Below are 18,286 nucleotides of genomic sequence, written 5' to 3'. Positions count from 1 at the left end.
GGCTTCTTATATCCTTTGTGGACCTCATCATCAATTCCAAGTGGAATCATCAGAACCGGCAGACCACACTGGTGCCCAATAAGCTACTTTAAATGGTGCTAGTCAATTGCACAAGGTATTGGCCCATTCTCCTTCCAGAATGTCCTAGGATTTTGGCTCATGGGTGATACCATCATCAGGTTTGACAGAAAAGGGAGTTAATTACCCTGACCTTGACCTATGACTGGCCTTTCCTGCTTTGATCTTTCTTAGAGCTGGTATCACTGGTACTTCTTACATCTGTCAGTTGCACCCCTGAATGGATGGACCAAAGTTGATCAATCCCACCAAAAGCAACTACATTGTCTTTTTCTGGCTTCACCTTTACCCAGTGAGCAACACTGTCGATTCCTCTGCAACTGATCTCTCTCCTTCCCCACTTCTACCTCCAAACTGCATTCCCCAACTTCTCTCCAGCAGAAAAGAAATAGTTCTCTATTTCTCAGATTCATGGAAGGCCTTCACAGCACTAAGCTTATCATTTTGAGACCTGGGTCCAAAGATGATCTCTCTTCTGAATCTTTAATATATCTTTTCTACATGTCCAGCTTCTCAACCTAAAGTTAAAGTCATCTAAGCCTAAAAATGAGATCTATCAGCCCTATGTCTCCCTCAAAGTACTTTGCACCTTCCCCTTCTCCTACGCAAACTTTTTACCTCTTAACTGCTTGAAGAGAGGTTAACACAACTCAGTGTATTTGTACATCGTAGTGTCAGTGACAACATTCCCATCACTAGTAATCTTCTAACTGATGGATACAATGGCTTTTCCCAGTCCTCATATTACCTAACATTTGGGCACACGATCACAGCCTTTTTGAAAAATGTCTTTTTCTTTGACCTTCCTAATCACAACTTCTAGAGTCTTCTTGAGGGAAGGGACTCTCTAGGTCACTTTCTGATAATTTGTACTTTATTTTATAGGTTACCTTCTCTTCTTCTGCCTGTCTGTAAATTGGAATCTTCTCAAAATTCCTTTCCCAGTGGTCCCAACTTCCTCCTTGAACTGCAAATTCAAGAACCCTCATAATCTTATCCACCTCTTTTGGGTACAGGTACAATGTATATGCTAACTATTTCCCAGTCTGCAACTTTAAACCCATTCTCTCTAGCCCTAAAGCCTATTTATCCAACAGATGTCCTACGACTTTCTCAAACACTACATCCCGAAATTGGAACAATGTTTTAGAAAAACACTTCCTCCCTGTTTTCTACCACATCTGACCGATCACCAAAGCTTAGATCTTATCCGAAAAGGGCTTCTGAAATCCATCCCCTTCTCTTTATGTCCATTGACACGTCCTATTGTGATTCATTTTTTCACTCTCCCTTGACATTTTATTAAATTATTTATTTATATTTTAGTAAATACTAAATTATTAAATTTTCGTACTTAATTGGAAGATGCCACCTATCTTTTAATTTTTTTTTTTTTTGCCTGAATAATTTTTTTTTTTTTTTTTCCTGAAGCACAGATCTACCATTCCACTTTTCCCTTTAAAACACTTTAAGGCTCCCCAGGGTTTAAAGCAGAAAGTCCAATTTCTGTAGTTTCCTAGAACACCCTTTCCAATCTGTCACTGTCCTCACCTTCCAGACTCATCTCTTGCCACAAGAAATGACTTTGCAAATATGCCTCCCTTGGCCTGGAATACCACCTGCCACTTGTCCATGTGGAAAATGTCCAATAAGGCCCAGGCTAAAAATAATTCTTGGTGGAAAATCATTTTCAAACTTCTCCATGCAGTTAGTCATCTTCAATCTCTGTTGTGGTCTGTAGTGCATCTCTTTATTGTTAACGCGTGACATTCATTATTCATTAATATTTTTGCCATCGTCTCTCTACAGGTAACTGCAAGTTGGGTGCCATGTCTATGGCATCTTGAAGACACCAGGTCCTTGAAGACAGGAACCGTGTTGGATAACATCAGTTTTGAGCACAGTTTTGGACACCTGTGCGTCACTCAGTTTTAGCTGAATGCTGGCATGAATGAATGTACATTAAATGTGTGGCAAATGTCATGGGTCTCTTGGGTTTAGACCCTTATTATTGATTACTGGGCCCTGCTACTGAATCCTGGAATAGTTCCAATAATGTCAGATATCAGAATTTTTGGACAGATCTCTATAACTTTACCAATGTTTCTAGAAGTTCATTTATATACAGTGGCATTGTGGGAATAACTATTTTATGGTTCTGAGCAGGATGCTTAATTGCTCCATGTCTCAGTTTCTCTTAACCCATAAACCTGGAATCCTTCTACTTGTTAATTACCTAAAACTTTCCAGAGGCAGCTGGCAATATCAGTTAATAGTGAGTGCTTTGGGGTAAAGTGGGATGGGTTTAAGTGCAAGTTCCACCACTTCCTAGAGGTATGACCTTGGGCATGTTGTTTGACTTCTCTGAGCCTCTGTTTTCTTATCTATAAAATACGGATAGTTATTATGGTTAGGATTACAAACTTTAATCATAGGAAAGTGCTCAGAATAATGCCTGGCACTGGTAAGGGCTTTATAAAGGATATTTAGAGTCACTCTTCATTGTGAAGCTATAAATGTGAGCAGAGCAGGTCCACAGAGTGATATAAAAAGCTTCACAGAGAAGACACCAGAGGCACACACGTCAACCGTACAGATAACCATAGCTCAGAATTATTTAGACTTCTATCCATTTTCAGTGCGTTCACACTCTTTAGATCCTCAGACGCCTTTGGAAAGGTTTGGGAAATGTAACAAATATGAATTGATTGTGTTTAAATGTCCAGAGTCAATGAAATCACTATTCATCCTCAAAAACTAAATACCCTGGTTAAAGAGAAAGTCAGTCTGTCCTTTGAACTGGCCCAGAATAAAAGGGTAGCGCTGAGGTATCCGGGAGAAATACCGTTATTGACATCACTGACCTATAAACATATCCCCTTCAGCAGGATATACAGCACTTCAGTACCCTTGTTTTTCTATAATTGCTATTACCAAAGCCTTTCAATTTCAAGTGCTCGAACGAGAGCAATTCATATTTCAGATAATCTGCCAACGAGGAAAACTAATTTCAAAATATTTGATCATAAAAGTTGTCCTCGGCTTCTACAGAGATAATTTAGTCAAATAATATCAGATAATCTGAGAGCAGTCTTAGCAGGAAATTGCTCCATCTACACAGCCTCCATTTGCACTTATATAAATGTACTGAAAGTGTAGGAGACTTTGACAGCCTGCCATATGTGATTTCATTCCATAGCCTACCTACTTTACCATCAAAAGTTATATCCTTTGAAGCATTGCCAGAATTACTTTACCCCAGTAGATATGCTAGATGTGCCCTTTAAAAGCCATATTATTTCTTTCCTACTCTGACTAGTTCGGGGTAGCATCTGCTCAACTAAATTCCTTTGAAGGTTAAAAATAAAATAGCCTACTTCTCCCAGCCTCCCCTCCTCCGCCCCTACCCTCGTGCTTAGGAGAAAATGTCCAGTGTTGAATGAATTTCAGAGCACAGGTTTTAAAGAAGAAGGAGTCTGAGAAATCGCCCGTTCATTTCACACTTAAGAGGAATGAAGATCCGGGCCTTCTTGAAGGTCACCGCCCTGATGAGCAGCCGAGGCCTGCCCAGAACCAGGTATCTGGGATCGCAGTCCAGAGTGCCTTCTCTGGCCTCTCCAAACACCAAATGGCCATTAGACAAAAAAGATCAAGCCAGAAACTGACAATAGAATCACCCTCGGTGGACATGGTGTTTCATTCTGTAAACAGAAAATGAATGCTTGGGATTTCATCTCCAGGAAAACATGTGCTTTTTAGAAAGAGTCGTACTTGGCACTCTCTCTCCTCAGTGCTGCTGACGGTTGCACTCAGTTATTACACTGTTGTGACTTGGAAGCTGATGCCCCCAAACAGATCAGAATTAGTAACATCGTGATTTAGGATTGTCTGTTTTCCCCTCAGCTTGCTAATCTAGGCTTCTTTTATAATTATTTTAAAAGGCACTATCTGATTTCCTGAGCACCGCCCCAGGTGTTCTCGGTGATAATGAATGGATAAACATATCATCCAGTGTCATGGAGCAGTTGTGACATTTTAGAAATATCTTCAGTTCAACTCTTCTAATTTCAATGTATTTTACACCCAAGGTTGCAGGCCTGTGTTTTTACTAAAGAGCTGAATGAGTCCCCGTAATTGCATGATTTACTTGTCTGCTCAAGTGAAAAGGTTTTGAAATGTAGTGAAATGGCACAGTCGTTTCCTGGTCTTTGCAAACCCTGCAATGTCAATTTTAATTAATGAACTGGAAAAATTATGTTTTTTTCTTTTATCTTTTCTCTCTTTTCTTTTCTTTCTTTCTTTTTTTTTTAAGTTCAGGGAATTAGTTCCTAGTCTCACCTCTTATTTTCCTCTAATTTACATCTTCTAGCCTGAGGGATGTGCAGACTTTTGTCATTCCCACAGATAGACAGACAGGACATCATAAGCATGCTAAGCTTCTGGTGAACAGCGACTCAAAGTGATCCTGGCCAGCTAGAGTGCATGGTCTCATCGTGTTCCCCTCATCTGGACAGGGGGTTGCAAACAACCCTCCTATCACACTGGGCGACTGAGTTTTATCCCCATTCTTGCTAGGAATGGTGAGCCCTTCTTGTTCTTAACAAGTGGTCTGCCAACAGAATCCCATTTTCTACATAGTCATTTTTGAGGATCTTAAAGTGGAATGCCTCTGAACACTTTGAATTTTGGGGCCTCTCTCTTTCCATTACTTCTCCCCTCCACCCCGCCTCCATTTAGATTCTGCCAAGGAGATAATGATTCTTTGCAGAGACCCTTAAAAGCAAGAAAGAAACTCATCACTTACAGGAGCACCTTGCAATACAAATAATTTTTATTTTGTCACTTAGCAGTTTTGCTAGCCTCAACATTTCTTAAAAGAAAACAAGCCAGTATATTTTATGGGAAAGGACCAGAACTAGCTAATGCTACCATTCCTGTTCTCTGGAAGCATTTCTTGGCGTTTCTCCTATATACAGACAAGCACATTCAGTGCAAATGTTTTTTAAGCTCCCCAAAGTATCAAGTTTAACAATTAGGGACTTTGATGAACCAGATCTAAACATCTAATAAAAATATAATAAGAACAAACACCCAGAAGTCCAGCCAGACTACAGAGCAATAATAAAGCTCAGAGTTTCATGTATGTCTTTATGCTCCTTAAAGCCATGGCTCTTTCCTAATCGAGAGACGATCTTCTATTGTTTCCTTGGCAAAGCATTACTAAAAGGGACTGCCTGTGGTTCTAAAACAAGGCTCCTATTGGGCAGAAAGGCCAAAAGGGAGGAGGCTGCTTGATACACAGCTTGCTTCTCCAAAATGTAAAAGAAAAACTAAATGGAATGTCTGGTTCTTTCCCTGAATTCAAATGCTGAATTACCGACAGACTTCTAAGATCTACGAAATGCCACACCTGGTGCCCAGGTATTTTTTTGTCCCCTCTGCTAAGGGCCTGAAGTTGCCCTGAAAAAAATCCAATCCCAAACTGCTTTTTTTCCTTCCCAGGGAAAAGTTCCTCCTGCCCTCAAAAAGTTTGCACAGTTATTGAAAGTAACAGATTTCATCTGCCAGCCTAGTACAAATGAACAACATCAGAGGAAGGTTTGTTCATTACCGAAGGTGGTAACTTTACAGTTGTAGGAGGCTGAAAGGGGAGGAGACACCCAAAGGGCAACCCGGTTTGTTGTTTTAGTGAATCACTTAGGAAATTATTTCTATCAGTAGACAAAAATGCAGTAGGCATAAAAAGTCCTATCAGAAAGAAAGCAATGGATACCTTCCTATATGTACACAGGCATGTACATCAAAAAGATGCTCTAAATCATGACTACTTAGGAGAAAGCGATTGCCTCTTTGGACAGTCGTCCAAGGGGGACTAAGAAAAGAAGAAGGATAAAAGCCACAGGGCATTTGTTGTCTGAAACTGGCATCGATTTTCAGGTTATCAGCCTAGTTCTAGAACTTATGCAAAAACCTAAAGTCAATTTCCTTATTATATTCCAACTGAAATTATCACTGAAATTGTTGCCATGTTACCCCTGTCATGAAAACCATGTCTTCTTATGTAAGAGCTAAAACCCAATATAGATTGAATGTGTGTGTGTAGAAATGAAATTTGGATTTCACATGAATTTAACGATTCCATGACCTCCTTCCCAAGAGGTCAAGTTATTTCTTATTCTTCATATGAGCAGTGTGCCTTCGCTCATCAGTCTCACAGGGTCCAGGCTAAGTGAGGAAGGAGAGCTGGTTTGGGTGTGGAGGTATTATTTTGCATATATTGCCTATGTAAGCACCACATTATAGACAGAAATTATCTTTACTTTCCAACTTTGCATAATAAAATAAGCCATTAAATTAATACCATATAGAAAATACTGCTTGTCAGGCAAAGAAATGTACATTGCTTTCCAGAAAACCGGGGATATTACATTGCCAACGCCTGCATGAATAATACATGGGTTAATTCAGAAAAACACCATTTCATTATTTAAAAATGAATAAATTACAGACTTAGAATGATGACTAAATTTTCTTCTCCATCTCACTTTTGCTCAGCTCTCTACTTTCAAAGCAAGAGTGAAAACACCATTTTATCCATGCAAATAAAACAAGCTAGCTCCTCAAAAAGTATTGTTTTCTGCTTTTACGTTTCCCAAGCCCACGAAATGAAGACGCTTTCTTTTCTTTTTTTTTTTTTTCTCTTGATCACACCACCTCCAGAAATTAAGGAGCCATGGAAAAGGTCTTCAAATCATACATCTGAAGATGGCGAGCCTATGTCTTATTGTCTCACAGTGCTGAGATACAGTCTAACTAGACAAGCCTTCCCTTTTGCAGACAAGACTTTCTGTGTTTTAGTCTCAGGGCCTGGTAAAATATGTTCAAAGGAATAAACAAGAGGAGTGTAATTCTCATGTATGTTTTCCAGCTTTCCTTCATTTTCCTTCAGAGATCTGGGTTTACTTGGAAGGCCTGGTAAAAATCGGTCCCCTTTGGGGACTGATGAATGCACGCCAGAGAGCAAGAAAGAAATGCTCCAGTAATAAGAAATTAATTTCGAGTTAAAATAAGTAAAACATCCCCATGCAGCGCATTTCGGCGGAGCATAAAGTGACAGCCAGCAGATGATTCTACCGATTTCTAATGCTGGAAATTCGGATGGCATTTACTAGCATAACCTTTCAACTCTGAGCACATCAATAGAGGCCGACAGTGGCTTGAAATATGATTCCTTGCAGATAGCATATCCTCATTCATCTGACTGTGCTGTTCTGTGCTCCACTGCACAAGCAGCGTCTCACCCACTTCTGAGAGGACACTAATAAAAAAGGCATCAATTTTCAGCTCTAGTACTACTGTGATCTCTTTATATGTTCGACATCCAACATTAAATTAAAATGCTGTTATAAATCCTACTTTCTGAATCTGGAATGAGTGTTGGGTTTTTGTCGCATGAGACTGCAGCAAATCTTGTCAAAAGCAAGGAAGCACGTCTTGTTCACTCAGAATTAATGTTGTGGATGAAAGAAGGAGGTAAAAGGGGTTGAATGTGGTGAACCGAGGGTGTCAAAGCCAGTGGGGACCGTAGCTGGAGGGTGCCAAGCCAGGCAGGGTATTTGCTGCTTTCAAGAAGTGGCTAATCAAGAATTGTAATTACCAGCGACAAGCCGAGTAGCAGGAAGATTACTGATACATAGACAGGCGTGGGTGCGTGCGTGCGTGCACTCACACACACACACAACTGTATATAATAACAGAAAAATTTGAGGCATAAAAAATGGTCAATCATTCCTCTTTGGCAGAAAAAAAAAATATTTTGTAAACACCAGTGGTCCTGAGGAAGCCTCACGGATCACATCGAATCAGCACATCAGAGACTGCCACTGGGAGGCAAAGCCCCATAGTACAGGGGGACGCCTGATCTGGGCCTTATGTCAGGATTACATAATTTTCAAGTAACCAGAGAAACACCTCAAGTTCCTGGAGGGTGAGGAAACAACATTAGGAAAAACTAAAGGGTGTAGATTAAAACAGTTTCTGATGCTTTCTGTGTCGACCGGGCAGGGGGGAGGGGAGGGGGGAGGCGGGGGAGGGAATAAAAACAACAACAACAACAAACCCAAAAAACCAAAAACGCCCCCCAGAAAACAAAAAACCCAAACCTTGCAAGTGCAAGGAAAAAGGAACCGTCTGACTTTTTCCAGTTTTGCTAAAGATGGGGAAAGCCCCAGAGAGGAACATGAGGAAATGTTCCTCCTCTTTCTGATAAAAAGATCCCCGCTAATGCAAGTTCTCACCGGGTACTCTGTGACCTAAAAGGTAGGAAGATGGCTTCCACGAAGACACAGAGTGCAGAGCTGCTGTGCTCTGCCTGCCTCATTCATAATTATGGATGAAATAAAGAGGCGTGTTTGCCTATTCGGGAGGGTGGGGTGGAAGGAAAAGGGGGAATACGGAGCAGTTCAATATCTGGATCGAACAGAGGAACTTTTTCCCCCAAGGATCCTGCCGGGAGGAACCTTGACATGCACAAAGTCAGAACGTAGACACAGTTGCCCTGGTGAGAACGATAAGGTCACCCGTGGGATTGCTGAGATTATCTCTGTCAAGCACTCGGACAGCATGCAGTCAAATGATGCATCATGCAGTCATTTTCGGGGGGGGGGAAATCAATTTCTTCACCAGGTCGCTATTTGCTTTTCAAAGTGCCCTTGTAGGCCTTCACCACCAAGCATTTATCAATTTAAATGTTGTAAATTGATAATGTGCCACTGGGCCTTGTACTGTTTCTGAATTATTTTGATACTTATATTTTCTCAATAGTCTCTAAACCCTCAGAGCTTCCACATTCAAAAGGGCATTTTTCTTTGTTACACCAAGAAGTGATGAACTTTTTATGATTAGAACAGGAGAAAAATGCAGACTTGCGGGGGGAAACACACACACACACACAGAAGCTGCGGAAAATTACACATTTTTCTTTTTCACTCTCTCTTTTTTTTTTTTTAAGTTGAGGTATAGCCACTTGAAAGCCTTTAACGGGGGGTCACAAAGCAATCTTCCGAAGGCTACATGTATTCCTTTATTCAAGGAACCCCAGTTATCTCAGTATTGTCTAAAATTAGAACACCAACCCCCAAAACCCTAACACGTGGCCCCATTATCATAAGCCCCGTGCTGTATTGAAATAATACCTTTTTGTCTTTATATTCCAGCTATCTAGGAAGTGATGATGCAAACAAGAGTAATAACTTGTAAGGAAAGCTGTGTCTTCCTTTTTTCATCCTACTAAAGCAATATATACATATATATATGTCTTTTTTAAACATGGAAGTGAGAATATTAACCACATACTAACCTCAACTTGATTTGCATTGAAAAAGGGAGAACGGAAGAGTTGAGGGTGCACTTTGGAAAAGCAAAAGAAAGACATGGCAGTTGCAAAGAATCTTTAACCTCCAGTGATTTATTGGCCCTCGGCCAAGTTATCAGGGGAATCTAATTCTTCTTTATTATTCAAATAAACCACATTTGGCACCATGGTTCCCTTTCAGAATAGCTTCACAAATAGACTGAGCTCTGTCATTTATTTGACCTTGTACTTGTGTGCTGTAGCTGTAATTTTATTTGCCATTCTATATAACAAATGCAGAGAAATCTAGAGTATGGGGATGAACAACAACAGGATGGGGAAAGGAGTTGGTGGTAAATGTATCTGCAGGGCCAAAAAAAAAAAAAAAAAAAAAAGACTAAATTCAAAACAATCATTTACCCCTTTTCACTTTCACCTCTTATTAGCCCTTCTGTCTGCGACCACCCTGCCCCTTTCAGCAAGCTGCCTTGAAACAAGCCAATTTGTAAGCTTGTCTGTGGCTACTTTCCGGAGGGCTTATGACAACAAGGATGTATCTTCCACCAGGATGGGGACTGGGTGAGAAGTGTCGGGCAAGCTGGCACTGGAGGCGGTTGGGGCGAGATTAGGAAGCATCTCAAGAGAGTGGTTAGCTGGCTGCAGGGTATTTTCTAATGATATCACCATGTAAAAATCTGTTAATTTCCCAGTTTGCTCTAGATCCCATTTTATTTTAAATAAGACTCTATGTTAAATTGAAAACATTTTGCTGGCACAGGTGTGTATCAGAATCATCATTTCTCATCCCACTTTCAAAGAAAAATGTTTTCAAAAACTACAAGTCCTTTTTCATCCTCTGTTTAACTGAGACCCATGTCCTCTGCCTCCGGCAACTGTACTGTTAAACTTCTCATCAGTAGTTAAGAGAAAATGCAGGGTTTGTGTATGGATGAGGGAAAGCTGATTTATACAAGCATATAAACCATCAAACTAGTCAAAGCTATTATGAGGCCTGGATGTCAGAAAATGACTTGCAGAATGATCTTTAGCATACTAACGTCTGGGGAGGGGGAAGAGTCTCCTGTCTGCTTATGAGATTTGCAATATGTTCGTTCATCTTGGTTACATGGTCAATACAGCTTTGCTCTGAATGTGAACTCCAACAGAAGCAAATCCATATGTCATAATCCATATATTGACCTCTACAGAGATTATATTTGAGATTTATTTTTATACTACAGCCCCAGAAAAACTTTGCTTTCCTTAAGAAGCAATGCTTCCTTATTTTTTGAAGAATGGCTGTATTTCCCTCTTTGCTTTGGTTACCAGGGAGCTCACTGCTAAATGTGAGGCTTTATCAGACTACTTATATCCTTTTTTAGAGCCTCTATTGTGTTTGCCTACTATGCGATAAAAAATGACTTAATTTTACCTTTTCTTTCCTTATACCATGGCTATATTGTGCAATTATCTGTTTTTAATTTTTTTGTGTGCAATTATTTTTTATTTATGCATTTATTCTATGCATTTGTGGAAACAGGAGGGTATAAGCCAATGAATGAATATTTCTCTAAGTCCTATATCAAACTAGAAACTTTTTTTATTTATCATAAAAAGTCTCTTTTGGATCCTTTGGTGATTATGTCCCTTACACCCCGGAAGAGGTTTCTTAAAATCCTACTATGTATCATTATTACATTTTCAGTTCTAGGGAATAGACTGTTTTCTTTCTTCATTTCCACTTATGCTTATTCCATGATAGCTACAAAGTAGAGTTAGTTTTTAGCAGCTCTGAATGTTATCACCATGTATAAGAAGGCATTTAATCCCCACACAAATCAAACTCAGTATCGCTATCTGGGGCTCTTTCTTTAAGATGTCTTCACAGTGAGTAGTTGGGAATCATCTTTAGCTAGGGAAGCAAGCCAACAGTGCATATTTCTATAACCTGAAACCCCATCTTGGATGTTGAATGAAATATATATCTCTGGCAAAGTCAAAAGGGCTGCCCAAGGCGGTTTGAACCTCATCACAGATCCCTTCCCTCCCATCATCATGACAATATGAAAATACTTCAGAGAGAATCACCGCCACATGCACGCACTGGACACCAGAAGCTGTTACACTCAACAGAGGGTAGAGAAGAAATCTGCTCTGTCTCTGTATTCACACCATGCCAACAGAGCTCAGTAGAAGTTTCTCTACTTAGTTTTCTCACAAGTCAAAATATCATCCTAATTCTTTCCTGAACATAAGCCACTTTAAAGCCACCATATTTATTTACATGTTGAAGGAAAATAAAACTGAGGAAGGAATATTTTGAGAGTTACAAAGGCAGATATAACTACGCTCTAACAAGCTGACGTGCTCACAATATTCCTCAACAGTTTCGCTGGGTAAGTCTTTGATGATATGAGTTATGCTTTGTCTTTATTTAACAAAACTATTTAAGAAGGAACCGAGGGACCATAATTTCATAGACTCCTTATCTCCGTCTAGAATTTGATGGAATAACTTCTGAGCCAAAGTTGTAGGACACATAGAGAGTGTTTGGTTTGCATTCAATTAAGAGTGTGTGTGTAAAAGATTAAGCATGTACTTAATTAAATAACTTTGAGCACATTTTACATAACACATCCCCCTGTGTTATGTGAGGACCCTGTACCCCTACAAGTGTCAGAGGACACTGAAGAAATTTGAAAAGGGTTGAATGTCAAGGATCCTATTAGGACTTAGAACATAACATTTACTGGGTTGGAAATTCTTTCCCAGAGTATTGGCATAGATTTTTTTTTTTCCTTCTCATTCTTTAGGTATTTAAAAAACATCCCATACCCTTAGTTGGATTATTTTCGTGTTAACCCAGAAGTACTCATAAACTTTGGTTTTGAATGCTGAACACCTACATTGGCATATGCAAATCACTTCCTTGTGACTTAGCCTTCATCACTTCCAAATGAAGCTCTCTGTACCTCATAGATTCTACCTGCATGTCCCACCCTTGCTGGGGACACTGAACACATGTACCATGGAGGGTGAGAGACACTGGGGCCAGAGTTTGCTCCCAGGCAAGGCAAGATGCTGACTATTGATACACACTTTAAAACCCATCACATAAAATAGCAGGGAATGACTGCCCAGAAGGTGCCAACTACTGTTCCATGTCTACACAGCTGCTTTATTTTGCAGGAACCTCAATTATTTGTCTCAGATTTTAGGAAAAGATTGACTTAATGTTACAGTAGAAAAGCAGTGAAATATACTGCTTTTAAGGAGAAACCAGCACAGGGTTAAAGCCAAATTTTTCTTGAACAGATGATATTTCAGATGGCCACACTATTCCAGATGCATCAATTTCCTTGAAAATCCAATCCATATATGTGCATATGCTGTGCTGGCAGGAGGACTGACTGAAATGGCCAAAACCCAAGAGCTAATATTCTTTTGGCCAGAATAATGCAATTATTATTTTCCTAGCTATCAGTCTAAGCATACAGAGCCATCTGTTATGCAAAGCAAACATACACATCTCAATTACAGAAAATGCAGTTGCCTTGACAGAATTTGGATTACACCACTAACCAGGGCTGTAAAATGTGTTTTGAGCTAGTATATAATGGATGCTTTTCAGGAGTTCCCTAATTAGCATTTACCTGCTTAAACTAATTATTCATCCTTCTTCTTCACTGGCATATTAAACTTTGTTGGATATTCTGCGTAAAACAGACGAATATGGGCATTGCAGAACAACAAACAGTGGTGTTTCCAGTTCTGAGCAGTGCGAACGAACATGGCGGTGCGCCCATTTCCAAACTGGAGATTCTCAAAAACTCCGTCCCAAACAGATTAAGACAAGGATTAAGATCTACGAAAGGCTATGACAAAACCAGAGATTTCAACAAGATGAAAGAATACTGACGAGTTAACCATAGCCCTGTTTCTATTATTTGGTTTGCTAAAACCCACATGCAATAGAATTTCTCTATAAACTATAGCCAATAGCTTGCGTGTTCTTCAAGGAAGAGTTAATGGACCCTTGCTTAGATTCTCAACAGTAAATAATCAAATTTGGCAGCATTTCTCCTCCTCGTCCAACCGCCTCAAATGCCAAATATCTTTCTTTATTATTTCCCAATGTCTTTCTTGATTTAGCTCTTACCCAGCAAGCTCACTAATAGCCAAAATGTTCCAGCCATGCTGGATGCCTCCTTAGAGGGGTGCCAACTTTCGGAAGCAGTGAGTCTGGGGTGGGTCTTGCTTAAGAGGAGAGAGACAAATCTTATCTCCATCTTTAGCTCCAAGGGACAACTGAATGAGAAGTAGATTATCCAACTTGGCAGATCATCATAAACATACAAAATCCCTCCCACCAAGGCTGTGTTCTCCTTATGCCAAACCACCAGATGAAAAGGGTCAAACTCCGTCAATCACCTGTATGGGCGCAGATATCCAGATGCTCAGCATTTTTATGGGGGAAAGAAAAGAACACCACATCTGGATAATTAGTGGAATTGAAAACTTTTCTTCAGGGGATTTTGGCACTCTGTAGATGCAGCCCGTGTCCCTGAATCCGACGGAAGTGAAATCTGTGTGTTCCAGGGGGAATATCAGGAAATAACATCTAGGATCTTGTTCCTTGCCCCAGCTGCCTCCATCTTCTTTTCTTTTCAACCTCTGACAGACACGTGCAAGTAATTAAACCACACATCATGAAAGGCTATCTTATTTTATGAAATTGTCTTTCAGCATTAGGAAGCATTTGCAAAGGCAGCAAAATATATCCTTGCTGGAACCTTCCCTGCAACACATTTTAATGGTCTCTTTCAGCATTTCTTGACTCCAAATGACTCCCTGTCATTGTGTCAGCTCCCAGGATAATGCAGGGTACTCCATAAACATCCAGTAATAGGACACAAGGGAAGCACCATTAGTGTGTCCCTCTCCTACCGGGCACAGAGGTTTCAAAGTTCAAAACAACGGAGGGAAGAAACTTCATTTGTTCTCAATAAATTAATAATGATCCTTGGGGGGAGGGGGAGCTAAAGTTTTGGAGCACAAGTTTGTTCCGAACGTTCCGAATGGACAGAATTTTCCCACTGACTTTGTAAGAAGTGCCAAGTAGAGGCATTAAAGAATAAATTTGATAATTCATGCTAAACAGAATATCTATTGGAGAGGGAAAAGCACAAGGCAGAAGGAGCCTTCACAATCCCCGCCAAGAATCTAAATTGTCATTTTACTTACTTGTGAGAGGCCTAGGTAGATGGAGACGGTTTCAGAAATGTACAAAAATTTTCCTTCTTGATTTAGTGCAAATACAAAGCCATCCAGGGACTGCGGAAAAAATAAATATATAATTAAGTTAATAAACATATGATGGAGATTTAATTAATAGGGCATGTGACACAAAGCAACACATACTGAATTTAAGACCCTGTTTTTCTTCATGGTTAACAAAAGTCCCAAGATATTCTACCATCGCCCTGTAAATGAACAAACAAAAGGTCTGAATGAAGACTAGGAGCTCTCCTTAATTCAGGATCTGCCTGTGTCTCTGTCATTCTGATCAAGATACATTATATTCATGTACAAAATCAGGTCAGGATGATTTTATGAACTGTTGCCTTTATTTATTTATTTATTTGGATTCAGTAGTTTAAAAGATTAAATCAGCCAGATTCTCCATTAAATAGCTGAACAGGAACGGAAACTGTAAAGAAACGAGAAGGAAAAAAACGGGTCCCTCTATGAAGAGCAAGTAAAATCACCACTTGAACTACTGTGGACATCAATAATTTGCTAATTAATAAAGGATTACAGCCTTCTCCCTCCCAGTGCCTATTGTGGTAGAACAAATAGGAAAAGTCAATACATTATGGGTGAATGATTATAGGCTGAAACCTTACAAACTGTAATCCTTTTTTGCAAAACTCTACGCTTAAGTTTTATTGTGATAGATCTAGAGTCTATTACAACTCCTGAAATGGAAACAAAAGGAAGGGGGTGGGCAGAGAAGGAAGCTACGCATCATCTCTAACTCCTGAAACCTTTGTCCACTTTTTATATGGGGGGTTATGTTGTCAGTTTGACAAGTGGTGCGGATCATCACGGACTCCCAACTGCAATGTACCACTCAATGGAGAGAACATTTGTTTCAAATTCTTGCAATCCAAGTGCATTTTCTACCCTCCATCCTCTTTATGTCTTTTGCTTCACTTTGTGTAATTTATCTTGAACCAGGTAAGTGGCCCAAGTACTGCTTGAAACAAAAAGAAGTTTCCGAGGGTAGTGGTTTTTCCAAAGGCTGTGAGTTTTGGAAAAATAGGAAACGCACACCAGGAACAGAGCATGTGGCAACACTCAATGACCTAATGCTTAAATATGGAAAGGTGAAAGTAGCATGTGACATTCAGGTAGAAACATGGACCGTCTCAAAGCCCAGCAATAATTTCAGTTGCTTAAAATACTGAACATATTTTGGAGCTCTAAACATATGTATGAAATATATATATTTATGTATTATATTTATGTATGTACATGGGAATATATACTTTTGGATTCCATTACACACACACACACACACACACACATGACATTTGGCTTCCATGCTTCCTCACCCATTTTTAGAGCCCACTGGTCAGAGACTGTGAGTAGCCCCCAATCTCCTTCTCTGATTAGGTAGGTTCTGAAAACATTTCCAAAGTCACATTACATGATTACATTACAAATTACATGATATACAAGCTTTTGGTCAGGATATCGTCCATTTATTAAGCAATACATGCTAAGCAGTTTGCATGTGTTATCTCTTTTAATTTTCACAAGTATCATTTGAGGTAATTATATTATGATCTACATTTTATAGACAAGGAAACTGAGGCTTAGTGAAGGCAGGCCGTGCCCCTCCCTAGTTAGTGATGGAGTCAGGATTCGAACTGTGATGGTCAGAATTAATGACAAGACTGCCTCCACTAAAACAAAGGTTCTCTGATTGTGTAAATTAATGGAAAGAAATGGTCATAGCATTTCTGAAGTGCAACTTTGCTTACTAAGAGGCAGCCTATGACTTAAAAATTGTCACTTGATTTTGAATGATTGTTCAGATGACAGAATTCCACTGTCAGGAGACAGACAGGAAGTGGGATGATGAGAGAGTTCACAGGTCACTCCCACAAGAGGTTGACTTGTCACCTTGCCACATAATCTCTCTCCTGGAATCAGCTATGGGACAAGGAACAAAACACTGCTTAGTGGGCTCCTTCCCTTTGACCACACTGCCACCCACTCTGGAGCCTGGTGAGAGCCAACCTTTCAAGCATGGAGTGTGGAAGAGTGGACTCTCGCTTTGAACCAGTGCAAAGGGACAGATGTTTCTTTTGTGGAAGTTTGGGAAGGATCTGTTTCCACTTGTCTTTACCTCACCTAAGAGATCTCCTGAGGCTGACTCACGAAGATTAAGACCCTCCCTCCCACTCCTTTAAGCCTTCCCCATGGACAGGTTTTCCACTCAACCCAATGGCCATGCCCTGGCATACACAGAAAGAGAACTATGAGAGCCATCTTCTCACACCTTACAGTGCTGTTGTCAGATTAGAGAGACAGAGAGAGATGGAAGACAGGAGAACCTTTTATGGGAACACAGGAAAACCACAAGGCTGACTGAGAGAAGAAAGGACTGATGGACCTGGCAGAGAGATAACCCCTTGTCCTCTAAACACTCATTTTACAGGTGAGGAAACTGAGGCACAGAGAGGTTCAGTGCTTGGACCCGATCATACAGTCAGTGGGTGGCAAAGCTAGGATTAAATCTGCTACACCCTGATGATACTGTTCAAGCATTTATGACACTGGATGGTCCTGACTGACTTATTCAAATCCCAAGGAGACTGCATTTCTCAACAGTGGGCAATGTCTTAGTCATCTTCATCTGGCCAACACCTAACAATTGCTCAGACCAGACTTAGTAAGTCCAGTTCTACCGCCAAGCCCAAAGCTCCTTCCCTTAGATCACATATGCTAGAATGTCTAAGAGGGGTGGAAATTATCTTCCCCAAGAGTCCTGGTCATGAAGCTATTAGAATATTTGCAGATGCTGACATCACAGATGTCTAACACAGCCTGGGATATCTCTTAACATTTGCAAGACCAGAATCAGACTAGATTCTTTTGTAGTTCTCCAAAATACTAAGTGCGGGCCATTTGCCAGTCACATACATCCTTTATGTTCTCACTGAAAGCAATCACGATTTTGTAACATTAGGTTCATATCTCATGTATTTACTAAAACAGTAGAGGATGTTTGGGCATGATAGCAAGGAAAAAAAAAATTTCTGGAGGCTAAACATCTGATGCTATTAAGCAGCAGCGATCTAAGAACTGGCCAGTTTTGTTTGGCAAAGCAGAGGCTCCAACACATGTTCCAATTTCCTGGTGAGATTAAAATGAGTCTATGTCTACATGACACAAAGCGTCCAGTCAATTCAATTAAAAATAACAGCCAATTTGGTGTGGGAAGAACACAACTCGTCAGATTAGTTGTTTGTCATCACAGATGTATTAAAAAAAAAAAAAAAACCCCAATCCTCCAAAACCAAATTATCCCCCCAAACCAAAAAACAAAAAACTAAACTAAACTCAAAAACCCTGGTGAGACTTATTTCTTACCTTTATATTTATCATGTCAATTGTATCTACAGTGTGAAATGAATGTCCAAAACTCAGATCTGATTATGTTTCAAATACGGAAATGGAATATGAACTTGGGTCAGCGGCAGACTGGCGAGGCTGCCCTTCAGCCTTTGCCACTGCCATCACCTTCTGATTGAGGGTCATCCCCATCCATAGTTAGTTCTGCTC

At 40.1% G+C, this 18,286-nt stretch overlaps 1 protein-coding gene across 6 annotated transcripts in view; it reads right to left on the bottom strand.

Annotated features, from left to right (window-relative positions):
• The window catches only part of NPAS3 (neuronal PAS domain protein 3), an 841,582-nt gene that overhangs the window by 225,908 nt on the left and 597,388 nt on the right, over positions 1 to 18,286 (bottom strand). For all 6 annotated transcript variants that reach the window (XM_059373060.1, XM_059373061.1, XM_059373062.1 and 3 more), the window contains one exon: positions 14,675 to 14,764. In XM_059373060.1, the coding sequence (XP_059229043.1) occupies positions 14,675 to 14,764 (90 nt within the window). The remainder of the gene's footprint in view (positions 1 to 14,674; positions 14,765 to 18,286) is intronic.

Source organism: Mustela nigripes, chromosome 13 (genome assembly GCF_022355385.1).
Source record: "Mustela nigripes isolate SB6536 chromosome 13, MUSNIG.SB6536, whole genome shotgun sequence".
Taxonomy (NCBI): Eukaryota; Metazoa; Chordata; class Mammalia; order Carnivora; family Mustelidae; genus Mustela; species Mustela nigripes.
This window is presented reverse-complemented; position numbering and strand designations above follow the sequence as displayed.